This window comes from Saimiri boliviensis, chromosome 7, assembly GCF_048565385.1.
Source record: "Saimiri boliviensis isolate mSaiBol1 chromosome 7, mSaiBol1.pri, whole genome shotgun sequence".
Lineage (NCBI taxonomy): Eukaryota > Metazoa > Chordata > Mammalia > Primates > Cebidae > Saimiri > Saimiri boliviensis.
Genome location: NC_133455.1, coordinates 67699345 through 67713013, shown reverse-complemented (window position 1 = coordinate 67713013; position 13669 = coordinate 67699345). Strand labels below are relative to the sequence as shown.

Below are 13669 nucleotides of genomic sequence, written 5' to 3'. Positions count from 1 at the left end.
TCCATTCTCTCTGGGAACTTTCTCCCCATCTCACCTCTCCTGGCAGCAGGCCTGGCAGGGGTTGGGTAGGAAAGGGAAAGATGGGCAGGGGCTGCCCGAAGGGAAGGAGAGGGGGAGCAGATGGATGCAGTGTCCCACACTTGCAGTCAAGAGCCAAGAGCACAAGGACTAGAAAGGGAAGCTGTGGGTGAAGAGCAGTGGGTGTAAAAACGACTTCAGAGTGTCCAGCTGGAAAGGAGGAGATGTGAGTCAGAGGGCGTGGCGGCTGCTGGAGGCGGCCGTGGGAATCAGGAAGAGAGTCATGTCAAGAGCTTGCTTATGCCCTTCTGGAGTCAAATCGCTCTGGGGACTCTGAGCTCCAAGGACATTAATAAATAGGAGCCCACTCAGAGGAGGTTGACCAGGACAACAGTGGTGGACAATCAGAAGCCTGGCCACAGGAGGACCCGTGAGAGGCCTTGGAGAGCAGTCTCTGGGGGAGATGTGGCAGCTAACTGCAAAGATTTGAAGAGCTTCCATGGGACCACAGGAAGGGTGGCCGACTCTAGCTGATCACCCAGATAGGCAGTGTCTTTGCAGTTAGCTGCCGCATGTCCCTGAAAGGCGGACTTCTCCCCAACACGTGGGCAGGCCCTCTGCCCACCTTTCCCTTTCCTGACTGTCCCCTGACGGGCCTGTTGCCAGGATAGGTGAGATGGGGAGAAAATTCTCAGGGAGAATAAAGGGGTATGCTTGGGAACACAGCACCTTATCACTATGGGTTGACAGGATGTTTGCACTTAGCTGCCACATCCCTCCCCCAAAGAATTCTGGAGGAGTGTACCTGGGAACACAATGTCTTATTGATATGGGTTGGTGTCCTATTCAAATGAATCCCATATCCAAATTCCATCAATATCCCTTCAGAAAGGTACAGCAGATTTGGCTCAATATAAGAAGCATCTTTCTATTGAGCCTGACATGGGAGAGGCTACCTGGAGTGATCAAGTTTCAAGCAGAGATTGGCTAACCGTTTGGCAGGAGGTTGAGGGCGGGAGTGGAGATGGGTGGGGATATGCGTATGGATACATCTCACATCTTTGCAGTCCTAAGAGTTCACGTGGTGGAGCCTGAGAGAAATTCTACTCTCTGTGTTATACAGGAAGAATAAGGTCAGACAACAGCAAAAGCTAAAGTCACAAAGAGGCCAAGGGCCCTAGCCAGGATTGTAAAATAAGGCTAAGTTTTCTGGGAGCACAGGGTATATTACAGGACATGGGTTTGATTATCCCTGGGATCATGCATGCGTGTGATGTTCTAAGGGGATCCAGGTTGACTCTGAGAAAAAGCGCAAGGGTAAGACTAACCACAGCTCACCTTTCCCATTCTCTCCTGGGAACAAGTTGGGATTGTCCCAGAAAATGTGGCCCTGCCTTTTCTCTTCAGAATTCTTGACTTTACCAGTCATGGAGGCCTGGGGGACAGATGGAGGGGACCATGTACCTGAATCCAAAGAATATTGGAACAGAGATTCCACAGGGCAGGAGAAATAAAGACCAGAGAGGAGAGGAAGGCATCTCAACGTCTAAATGAGAAGTCTTGATTTGATGTTCTGTGCAAGAGGTAGTAACTCTAGGGACTTAAACGAAGAGGGCTGGCACTAAGACACTAGAGGAGATTTCCTGAAACAGACAATATTTCCATCAGAGACAATGAGAACTCCCATCAGAAGAAAATGTCTCTCACTTTCAGCTCACTCCAGTGAAGATACCAATCAATTCTATAAACCATGCAGGAAATGCCCACATGTGCGTTATCTCGCCTGAGTCCCACTGTACCTGGAAGTGGGTTGGGGGGGATCAGGTGTGTGGGTCTGCGGTCCTTACAGGGACTGTAGAGTGCTCCATCTCTACCCCTGATCAATGCCATTCCCACAAGGCAGATACTCAGAGGGAGAGCCAAGCGGGCCCATTCATGAATCAAACCAAGAAGCTGGCAGGAGGGAGCAAGCACCCGGGTTGGTGAGAGTCCCAGGGAAAGACTGCCAGCTACTCCTCACTCTGAGAGGCTGTGGCAGGGTGAGGTGCTTTGGAAATATAAATTTAATTCCACCAGCTTCTCACCTACAGAGATTTTGATCTGAGAACATGGTGAACTGGAGAAGCAACCATTGACTCAGTAAAATTCTAACTCCATCTGACCTTGGACAAGGTGTGCGTTTCTGGGCTGGGAAAGTTCCTGGTCTAAGGAAGAGTCTCTTGAAAATGTCATCTCTTCTCAATTACCCAGCCCTTTGGCCCGGGATGCATTTTCAAACTAATGGCCGTTTGCTCACTAATTTGGTCTCAGGGCAACAAATCCAACAAAATATCGGACATGACACTTCAAGGGACCTTGCCTTGGTTTTATCAGCTTTCTGATCGGTCCAGGAAACAGAATGTCTTCAGGCCGAGCAATGCTCTGTTGCAGGGCTGGCTGGGAATTCGGGCTGTTGGGAGGTTTTCTAGCCTGGAGTGGCTCAATCCCAAGTGGCCCGATCCCAAGCCTGGAAGGGCTTGCAGGGGGTTCCAAGTGTGCATTCTGACCTCCATGCCTGCTCTGTGTGCTCAGCCTTCAGTGTTTGTGTCCCCCCCACCCTGCAGGGCAGGCACTGCAGTGATGACAAAGGCTCCTTGCATCTGGCCCCAGCTCCCTCCAGCCTCAGGTGCACTCAGCATCCCTTCGTCCACGGGATGGCCTCTAAGTTTTCTAGGGTAGATCCACGGACGCCTTAAGGCTTTCCCTCACAAGATGAGGGAAATGGGCCCATGTCAAGAGCTTAAATGTCCTGTTCCAGCCTTTTCACTGTTTCCAGTAAAGCAGGGGCTTGCTCTGAAGTTTTTTTTTTTTTTCCTTCTGATTATTATGTCAGCTTCTGGCTTTTCTTCAAATGTAAGGGTGAGAGAAAATCTTTCCTTTTTTCTTTATCTATCCTCTGCTATACTTCAGTTTCCCTGGAAAGTAGATAAAGCCCCCTTTTTACAGAAGAAGGAAACTTAGGCTCAGAGAGGGTGAGTGACCTAGAGAAGTGCAGTCAGGAGCAGAGCCCAGGCCTGGAGGCCTCTGTGGCGCAGGATAAGAAAGGAGCCCCACTGCCTCTCTCCTCCACGCTCATCTTTGCTTTCCTCCTTCCTGGCCTCTGTTCTGCTCAGCCTTGGTAGTGAGTGACTCCTGGGGACCTCCTTCTTTTCTGTCTGTCCTAAACAGGGCTGCCCCTCGGTCCGCACCTTTCCCTCCTGCATAAAAAGCCTTGGCCCCTCCTCTGCTGCCCAGCTGCTTTCAACATCTCACCCCACCTCCCCACTGTCTGATTTCTCTTCACTCCGCCCAGGCCTCAGCTCTCTCCACTCCCCAGGGATTTCCCTCTCCCACGTCCCCGCTGGAGTCCCTCAGGGCTGGGTGGCTTGTCATTGCATGTCTCTCAACTCTTCTCAGTCCCATCCCACAAAAAGCTCTCAAAACATCACCACACCTGCTCCTGCCCATGCCCCACAGCGAGCCCCTGGCAGCCTCATCTCAGTGATCGGTTTTGGGGTGTGTGTGTGCGTGTGTGTGTGAGTCCTTGGGTGGGAGGTGTTTTGGTGCCCTGTAATCCAACACTGCTAGGGTAACTCTCAAGTATAAGGGGCCATGTGGGAGGCTGGGAGGGCATCAAAAGACACAGGGGACTTAGTCTTGCTTTCAAAAGGCTTACAGGGTGACTGAGGGGCCAGAAAACACACAAGCACATTCGTGAAAATGAGCCGATCAATGCGTCAATATATACTGAGGCTGGCAGCAACCGGGCTTGGGAAAAGAGACCAACAGGGCACTTGCCAGGTGTGAATCGAGGAAAACTTCCTGGGAGGAGATGAGATCTGCACCTGTCCACTGCCTGCTTGAGCAAGAGAGGAAGGCATTTGCTCGCAAGGCCTGATGGACTGAAAATAGATTCAGGACCAAATGCTCAGGGATTGAGATGTTTGGTGGCCCAGAGCTTGACTATGGGTAGGGATTTGTGGCAAGCTGCCAAGGCAACCAGAAGGCCTTTCAGAGAAGAGAAGAGTAAAATTGGACTTGGAAGACAGAGAGAAACAGGGATAGAAAGGGAAGAGGAGGGTCGGACAGTCTGGGCAAAGCATGGGAGTGAAGGGGTCCAGGCGGGAGGCCAGGAGAGTGGGTGAGCAGGGCAAGATATAGGAGGTGCAGACGGTGCAGGAAGGCCGATGACAGAAGGAGCCCACGCGAGGCAGCAGACTTGGACTCCAGAGTGAGGCAAGCATGGCTTGTCAGTTACCTGCTGGATGGCCTTGGGGACTTATTTCAACCCCTATAAACCTAAGTTGCCTTTTCTTTAAAATGGGGCTAAGAGCTCCTACCACACAGACTTTGTGTGGTATTTAAATGCAACGTGGCTCCTAACATGTAGTTGCTGCCTGTAGACGTTAGTCTCTCTTTCTCTCTCATTTTGTCTTTATTATATGAATGCACAGTACGTAAGTAAGCCAGGAGAGAGTGTGTGGCTCACGCCTTTCCTGCACGTGGTTTTAAATTTCCCACACACCCACCCTGATCCTGGAGACTCACAGGAGATGACGGGCCTGGTCTGGCGGCACTGCAGCTCCAGCCCTGTTGGGCTGCCTCGAAAGTGGGCGGTGGAAAAAGAATAGGAGTTTGATTCAGCAATGGGAAGAGTCTCAGGAATTGACTTATGACTTGGACACTTCTAAAAAATTTTTTACTTCTTTGGGCCTGTGCTCTCTCTTCTCTGTGAGGCAGGTTAGATGGTGTGATCTCTGAGGCGCCATGGATGGGAACATTCTGTAATTCTCTGTGTACTCATTGACAGGGCCCAGTTCCACTTGCCTTGCTTTGAGCGTCTTCCCCAGTTCAGGAGGACTATCACTTGAATTGACATCAGAAAACTCAGGTTCTGATCCCAGATGTGTCTTTTCCTAGCTGGAATGTCTAGAGGAAGCCACTTAATCTCTCCTGGCATCAGTTTTCTGTTTCATAAAATGGGTTGAGAACAGCTCGATTGCCCAGTTCTCAGGGCTCTTGTGGGGATGCTCTTTGTGTATGTGTTTGGTGGGGTGCGCTGTGCAAATGTAAGCTATGGTGAGGCTGACGGCGCTTATTCCTCCCAGCCCTGCATTTCTTCCTTCTCACAGGAGCACCTGGAGTACGTTTTGCAGCTCTCTAGCTGCCTGCCAATTCCCTGACCATCCAAACCTTTGATTTTTCCGAATGTCAGTTTCTTAGTTCAAAGACAGGAGTGTGGATCACTGCCAAGATTTGTTTTTGGCTGGCAGACACATGCACACACATGCACACAAACATGCGTGCACAGATTCACACTCCTCCAAAATGCTAGAAGGAATCGATTGTGCAGAATAATATGCCTCACGAGGGAGTATGCCGAACTAAAATAATTTTGATTACCTGTCAGAAAATGATTAGGCAACAGTCATTACCACACCGAGACTGTCCCAGTCCCCATTGTTCCCAAGAAGACAGAATTACTCATTCCCTAAAGAGATGGTTGGTTTAGCAGACGAAGGATTTTAGCGCTAGGACAGAGTTCCAGAAAGCAGTGCCATGGCGATGGCGAGGGAGATGGGGAGCAGGGAGTGGTGAGGAGCACTTTCTGGAGGAGAATAGGGCAGAAACTGTGGGAGGAGAAGAGGGACCAGGCTTGATGGCGAAGAGTGCAATGGAAAGGACAGACACAGTTCAGAGCCACAGAGCAATGGAACCATATCGTCTTCACAGGCTCCCTTTCTGCCATAGATCTTGCATACTATAGTGGAGACTTCCCATGTACATCTGTGATTTACCACTTACAGAGTTCCTTGGAGCCAGTCGAAGTCAGAGCTGGCTTCTCCCCTTTGAGTCCTCAATTCTGTGTTTATGTGCAAGCCTGGGGAGCATGCCGGGCTTCTAAGAAGTCTTCAAATGAAAGTCTGTGTGGGGTTCTGGTCTGTCCAGATCTCAGGCTCCACTATTATCCACAGATACTGATCAAGTGCCGCTCTCTAGGAAGGCCCCTGAGGTTGTCTGGTCCATTGCAACGCATGCCGGGTGCTCTTCCACTTGGACGGAAGTAAAATCTCACTAAACTCTGCACCATCAAAGTCCCTTTCTCAGAGTGAACTGAAGAAGCATTTCCCAAGTGCTTGCCTGTGCCAGGAGCCGAGGATTCAGAGTGATGAAACAGGGCTTCTGCCCGCAGAGCCCTCTGTGGTGGGGCATCTCATGTGTTGTTTGGCTTCACACACAGCAGGCAGGGTGACTTGAATTCGCCTGCTGTGCTGTCGTGCAACGTGCTGTTCAGGACCTTGCACACTATAGCTAGGTATCCTTGCTTCGGATCCCAGCCACGCTAACTGTGTGGACTTGATCAGGTTATTCAACCCCTGTGCCTCGGTTTCCTCGTTTTACAAATGGGGAGAAAAATAGCATCTATCTCAAAGTTGTGAAAATTAAGCAAGTTAATACATGTGTATATGTTAACACATACATATGTATACATATACACATATGTATATGTGTATTAACATGCAGTATACATATACAATCAATGTATATGTGCTATGTAGAACAGTGCCTGCTGCATGGTCAGTTTTTCATACATGTTAGCTATTATCATTATTTCCAGAAACAATTTAAACTTCTCAGATCAGGCTCTCCAGACACCTGTCATTGCCCTCCCTTCCAAATCTGCATTTATTTCTCTCTCGTTATAGTCCAGTGTGAGGCTTGAATCACCTGTCCAGCCTCACCTACACCCTGTGCTTTACAAACTGTACTAGAGCTTCTGTCTACTCATCTCACTGCTCCATGGGCTGTTTCATGCACGGGGGTTTGGATGCTGACCATTGCCACCTGTTTTCTGTTGCTGGTGTCTGTCTCCTGCTCTGTCTTTGAAGAAAAGGAACTGAGAAACAGAGAAAACAAAAAATGTCTCTCCCTTCTAGTCCTTCCAGACCATCTACCCATCCGTCTTGTTCAACAACAGCTTTCCTTCCTTTAATTAATCAATGTATATCTATAAAGCTTATATTTATAAAGACCTTTAAATCTTTTAGTTTATTAAAGCCCTTACTCTGTCAGGATGTAACTGAGTGAGCTCTGGAGTTTAGAAAGCAGATCTTAGAAATGGACCAGAGAGCTCCTTCTGAGATCCAAGCATGGGGAATTGCACCTGCTGTGATGGTGAGCGAGTGTGCTCAGTAGTTCACAAGGGTAAGGTAAGAATGCAAACTTGCAAGCCTTTGTGATGGGGGTTATGAAATCCTCCCCAGAAACACCAGGTATCAGATGTGGGGTCCTGTTTTCCAAAAGTTGCAAATGCTTGAAGGAAGATCTTGTCTGATAATAATTACCATATGAACCAATCTTGCATGCACAGCAGTTTTGAGAGCCCATCCTGGGAGCTAGGTGTGTAGTGTTTATCGTATTGTTGAGGCTCGTAAAAATCTTGTATGGCTGCAGGCAAGCCAAACCCTTGAGAGGCACTGCATCTCCGCTGACTCCGGAGGACTGAGCCCAATTTTCTCCAGTATATAAGGGGAAGTCTCTGTGCTTGGTGTAGAGGAGTGCTTAGCTCCTTCCCTTACTCTACCTTGCTCCTACTTTTCTCGAAGTCAACATGAGTCGGCAGTTTAGTTCCAGGTCTGGGTATCGAAGTGGAGGGGGCTTCAGCTCCGGCTCTGCTGGGATAATCAACTACCAGCGCAGGACCACCAGCAGCTCCACACGCCGCAGTGGAGGAGGTGGTGGGAGATTTTCAAGCTGCGGTGGTGGTGGTGGTGGTGGTGGTAGCTTTGGTGCTGGTGGTGGTTTTGGAAGTCGGAGTCTTGTTAACCTTGGTGGCAGTAAAAGCATCTCCATAAGTGTGGCTAGAGGAGGTGGACGTGGTAGCGGGTTTGGGGGTGGTTATGGTGGTGGTGGCTTTGGTGGCGGTGGCTTTGGTGGGGGCAGCTTTGGTGGTGGTGGCTTCGGTGGTGGTGGCTTTGGTGGTTTTGGCAGTGGTGGTGGTGGTGGCGGTTTTGGTGGAGGTGGCTTTGGGGGTGGTGGATATGGGGGTGGTTTTGGGCCTGTCTGCCCCCCTGGTGGCATACAGGAAGTCACCATCAACCAGAGCCTTCTTCAGCCCCTCAATGTGGAGATAGACCCTGAGATCCAAAAAGTGAAGTCTCGAGAAAGGGAGCAAATCAAGTCACTCAACAACCAATTTGCCTCCTTCATTGACAAGGTGAGTTTCTCTGCTCAGTGCGCTGGGGGAGCTGCTGCTGATCCACTTGGGATTGGTGTAGTCAAAATACATGTGGCTTTGGACCTCAAGTTTCAATGTTTCCATGATTAAAAGGATGCTTTGTGGAATGATCTTCTAGGAGATGTTAGAAGTATGCCTGTGAATGGTGTAATGCCTCGCTCTTGCACAAAGGGGTCTGTGGTCTACCTAAGGATGAGTTAGGGTGACATTTACATTTAAGTGTTTTTTATTCAGATCTTGAGCTGAATTGGGACTCATATCTGTTGAATGAAGATAATATAAATGGGGTGAACTGAACTTTCCAGGGTGCAAATAAGAACCCTGGAAAGGTTTTCCTTACCATAGAAAGGGAGCTGAGTGTGAATGTATAGAGTGCTATTGTAGCAGAAAATATGCAATAAGTCAGTGCCAAACATCTTTTGCTGTCAGAGGGGAGCTCTGCTTTCTAGTAATTTTACATTGGTACTGGATGAGGGTAGAGTTTTTAAAAATACGAATACTTCCAAGAATCAGCTCTAAAAAAAACCACATAAACCATTTTTTAACTTTTTGCTTAATCAGTACTGTCAATCCAAGGTTAGCCACAATAAATTTCAAATCCAATTTTGAATTTTCCTGACATACTGTGAAGTGTGTGTGTGTGCCTAGGGGATGCAAATCAGTTTTCATGGTAATATACCTAACAAAATTTTGGAAGGCAGACCTCTTAAGTAACATGCATCTATTTCAACACATAATTGCAATAATTCTATATGTGCTTTGCTCTTGGTAGTTGTATAGTTACTCCCTTTCAAGGCTTCTGTGAATTAACGAGTTGGGTTTTTTTTATACAGATGATGTTAACTGGAACATCTTCTTCCTATTTCTCTGTCACGGCCAGAGGATATCCATTGAAGTTCTTTTCCAAATGAGGCACAGGCCTCCATCTATGGGACCCCATTTCTGCATCAGGAATAATGGGGTCTTGTGTTTTTAGGTGAGGTTCCTGGAGCAGCAGAACCAGGTACTGCAAACAAAATGGGAGCTGCTGCAGCAGGTGGATACCTCCACTAGAACCCATAATTTGGAGCCCTACTTTGAGTCATTCATCAACAACCTCAGAAGGACAGTGGACCAGCTGAAGAGTGATCAATCTCGGATGGATTCGGAACTGAAGAACATGCAGGACATGGTGGAGGATTACCGGAACAAGTAAGGGAGCCTGGCTGGGCAGTTCTTAACTCTTGCTCTAAAAGAGTTCCAGAAAGCGATAAGCTAAGATCATGAAGCAGTGTGTAGCTATGTCTTTTCTTAGGTTAGAGGCACATCAATTTGGCATTTTCAGAAATCTTCATTTTCTCAGGAGATGGAAATAGTCTAGTGGTTTTTATTGGTCGGTAGAAAGGAGTGGCCAATGTGTCCTAGGCTCATAATAGAAAGGCAGCAATAGGCAACGTCACCTTTAGTCTAGAATGCTGGACTTCAGGTCTTACCTCCTCTGAATCTCCTAATTGTTCTGCTTTCCTGCAGGTATGAGGATGAGATCAATAAGCGGACAAATGCCGAGAACGAATTTGTGACCATTAAGAAGGTGAGCAGATTCTGTAAGATGGAACTCACTTTTGAAATAAATAATGGAAGAGGGTCTCCAATTACTAAGCAGAAAGCAGCCATGATATGGAGAGCCAGGTAGTAGACCCAAGGAGTATCTGGAGTGGAGCTATATTTTCACATCATCATGGACCTGGACTGATCCAGGCACTTGGCTTCTCCATATTCCCCAGCACCTTACACAGTAAGCAGAGAGGCAGGTTCTCAGTAAGCCAGGCATACTCCCTTGATGGTGCTATTCAGGGGTGGAGCATTTGGGGAATTGTGATCTATCTGGGGTAAAATGGTGTGAAGTAGACCCAAAGCTCCTTTTCTGTTTGGAGAACCCCCTCACAGGCAGTGAGAGGGACTTGCCCTGGAGAGAATGTGACCTCATGATGCCGTTTGTTCCTCTAGGATGTGGATGCTGCTTATATGGCCAAGGTGGACCTTCAGGCCAAACTTAACAACTTGCAGCAGGAAATTGATTTCCTTACAGCACTCTACCAAGCAGTAAGTCTTCCCATTTCAACCAAGTTTATCTAAACGGAGAGTTTTTAAGCCTGCACCCACCACGATTCAGAAGAATAGAGATTTCTCTCTGTCTCCTGAGTGCGTTCTCCAGTTTTCTTTCTGTTTTAGCTGTGTGAGAGTCACTGACCTATTGCGTCTTGCAGGAGTTGTCTCAGATGCAGACTCAAATCAGTGAAACGAATGTCATCCTCTCTATGGACAACAACCGCAGTCTCGACCTGGACAGCATCATTGCTGAGGTCAAGGCCCAGTATGAGGAGATCGCCCAGAAGAGCAAAGCTGAGGCTGAGTCCTTATACCAGAGCAAGGTGAGTGGGCTGAAGCCCTGGCAGTTTCCTTGAAATGGCTTGTCTTGCTACCCTGTGTTATCTCATGTCTCTGCGCCTGTGCCATGCTGGGTCCTGCCCACATTTAACAAATGCTATCTACCATCTTTAGTATGAAGAGCTGCAGATCACTGCTGGCAGACATGGGGATACTGTGAAAAGTTCAAAGATGGAAATTTCTGAGCTGAATCGTGTGATCCAGAGACTTAGATCTGAAATCGACAATGTTAAGAAGCAGGTATGTGCTTCCTCCTTCCAGCACTCAGCTGTATGGAATGGGGGTAACCCTCAGGTAAAGGGCGGGTGCTTTCCTGGTTTTGAATCTTGCAATTCATACCGAGGCTACATTATTACCCCTGGTTCCTTTGGTGACTATGCTAGTTTCCAGAATGCAGCCATCATGCTGGGTTCTCTTTAGGGAAAATTTTTGAGAATAGCCTAGTAGAGAAAGACGGGATTTTCAGTGTGAGTGATCTAGCCTATGACCCAAAGTGGACTTAAGAGTTGGGGAGTGAGAGGAAGGGTAGTCAGGAGGTTTTAGAGAAGACATTTAGAAGAAGGTAAAGTCTGTGAGGGTTGTAGAAGCCTTGACTCAGGGCCAAGAGAGGCTGTTGCATTACCCCTAAAGTCTTTTAAGGAAGTCAGTGTGGTGATGCATTATCTGGAGGTGGGTGTGAGATGATGTAAGGCCCAGTGGTTCTGTTGGACTCACTATTGGCCTCACTGGAGTGAGGAGATCAATGGGATGAAGAGGCCAAGGGGGGAATGCATAATAGGAGAGGGTGCCATGTGTGGATTCTCTGCTTTTCAGATTGGCAACTTGCAGCAGTCCATCAGTGATGCTGAGCAGCGTGGCGAGAATGCCCTCAAGGATGCCAAGAACAAGCTGAATGACCTGGAGGATGCCCTGCAGCAGGCCAAGGAGGACCTGGCCCGCTTGCTGCGTGACTACCAGGAGCTGATGAACACCAAGCTGGCCCTGGATCTGGAGATTGCTACCTACAGGACCCTCCTGGAGGGAGAGGAAAGCAGGTGAGGAAGGGTGGCTGGAAGTCAAACCTCTTCTCATGGTCTTCCTTCCTTGCAAGCTGACTGTTGTTAAAGACGCAGCCATCTGATCGCAGCTTGTCCTGGGTATGGGGACATGAAAGGTGCATGGAGCAGGAGGAAAGATCTAGTTTCACTTTGGGAGCTGGTGTGCCAGCTGTTTACTTTTCTTTCTAGGGATATAAGATATCTAGGAAGAGCTTTGAGGTGGAGCAAATTATTCTTTATCTGTGCTGCCTCAGCTGGCATCTGGACTAAAGTCAGCATCTTTAGAGGTGGCTTTCACTGGTTGCAAGGCTCTTGTCTCACGTATATGGGAATTTCTCCGTTTGCACTCTTGCTGAAAAAAAAAACGACAGGGTTGGGAGGCCAGAAGGGACTGGATAAAGTTTCAGATCAAGTGCATTGGAGAGGTCCCAGATGGGGAGAGTCTTCAAGGTGGTGGAGCCGGGAATGGGGAAGGGGTTTGTGAAGCTGGAGTGTCCTGAGGAATTGTCTTCTTTTCTGCTACAGGATGTCTGGAGAGTGTGCCCCGAACGTGAGTGTGTGTAAGTACAAACCGATTTCTCAAGAGCACGGGTGGGCTTTGCTGGGTTGGAAAGGGAATTGAGGTTGAAAATAACCGAGCCTCCTCTTGCAGCTGTGAACACAAGCCACACCACCATCAGTGGAAGTGGTGGCCGAGGAGGTGGCGGTGGCGGCTACGGCTCTGGAGGTGGCGGCTACGGCTCCGGAGGTGGTAGCTACGGTTCTGGAGGCGGCGGTGGAGGCGGCCGTGGAGGCTACGGCTCTGGAGGTGGCAGCTATGGCTCCGGAGGTAGCAGCTATGGCTCCGGAGGTGGCAGCTACGGCTCTGGAGGTGGTGGTGGTGGCCACAGCAGCTATGGCTCCGGAAGCAGCAGTGGGGGCCACAGAGGAGGCTCTGGCGGAGGAGGCGGTGGCAGCTCAGGAGGCAGGGGTTCTGGCGGTGGGAGCTCTGGAGGCTCCTCAGGAGGCCGGGGATCCAGCTCTGGGGGTGTCAAGTCCTCTGGTAGCAGTTCCAGCGTGAAGTTTGTTTCTACCACTTATTCTGGAGTAACCAGATAAAGAGATGCCCTCTGTCTCAGCTCTAGTTCTCCCCCAGCATCACTAACACATATGCTTGGCAAGACCAAGGTTGATCTGTCCCAGCCTTACTGGAGAAAAGAGCTATGGTTAGTTACACTGGCTCATCCTATTCCCCCAGCTCTTTCTTTTCTGTAGTTTCTCAATGGAGTATTCAGATCAGTGGCAATCTCAGTCCCCTGGCTATGATTCTGCTTCGTGCTTTCCCTGAGAAACAGCTCAGCGATACACACACGTGACATTTCAAAGCACCTCCTTAAGCCAGCCAGAGTAGGACCAGTTAGACCCAGGGCATGGGCAGCTCCTTAGTATCCTATCTCTGTATGTTTTGATTTTGTACATAAGGTGTAAGCAAGTTGTTTGTCTTTTATTGGAGAGGTCTTATACTCCCCGTTTCCTCGTTTTGCTGCAATAAACTGCATTTGAAATTATCCATGCGGCTTGATCTCCTTTGTCTATGGCACTGTCTAACCTGAATGGGTGTTTTGTGGGGTAAAAGAAGACACTAGAGCCACATGGCATGTGGGAGAGTCGGACACACAAACATGAGAAAAATGCAGAGGCCAATCAGGCAACATTTTACTAGAGTGGAATCACAGAGGGAGAGCAAGTGCTTTCCCACACAGTGGGGATATCATGGAGAATGGGAGAGACCGGGTGGCAGCTTTTATTCATTTGAGAAGGCTGTCTTGAAATGGGCAGTGAGCAAGCAGGTTGGGAGGGAGAGGTGTGGCATAGAGAGGAAGGGAAAGTATTGCATGGAAAAGTAATTCTTCACGTGGAACAGCCAGTAGTGAGGGGCATGAGTAATACG

General features: G+C 48.8%; 1 protein-coding gene across 1 annotated transcript; it reads left to right on the top strand.

Annotated features, from left to right (window-relative positions):
* The first annotated feature begins 7581 nt into the window (after window positions 1-7581).
* Window positions 7582-13286, top strand: KRT1 (keratin 1). Its single transcript, XM_003939199.4, has 9 exons — window positions 7582-8254; window positions 9252-9466; window positions 9785-9845; window positions 10262-10357; window positions 10522-10686; window positions 10817-10942; window positions 11516-11736; window positions 12265-12299; window positions 12392-13286. Exons 1-9 carry the CDS (start codon window positions 7649-7651, stop codon window positions 12835-12837), a joined length of 1971 nt encoding a protein of 656 aa, XP_003939248.1. The 5' UTR covers window positions 7582-7648; the 3' UTR covers window positions 12838-13286.
* Window positions 13287-13669: the final 383 nt, after the last annotated feature.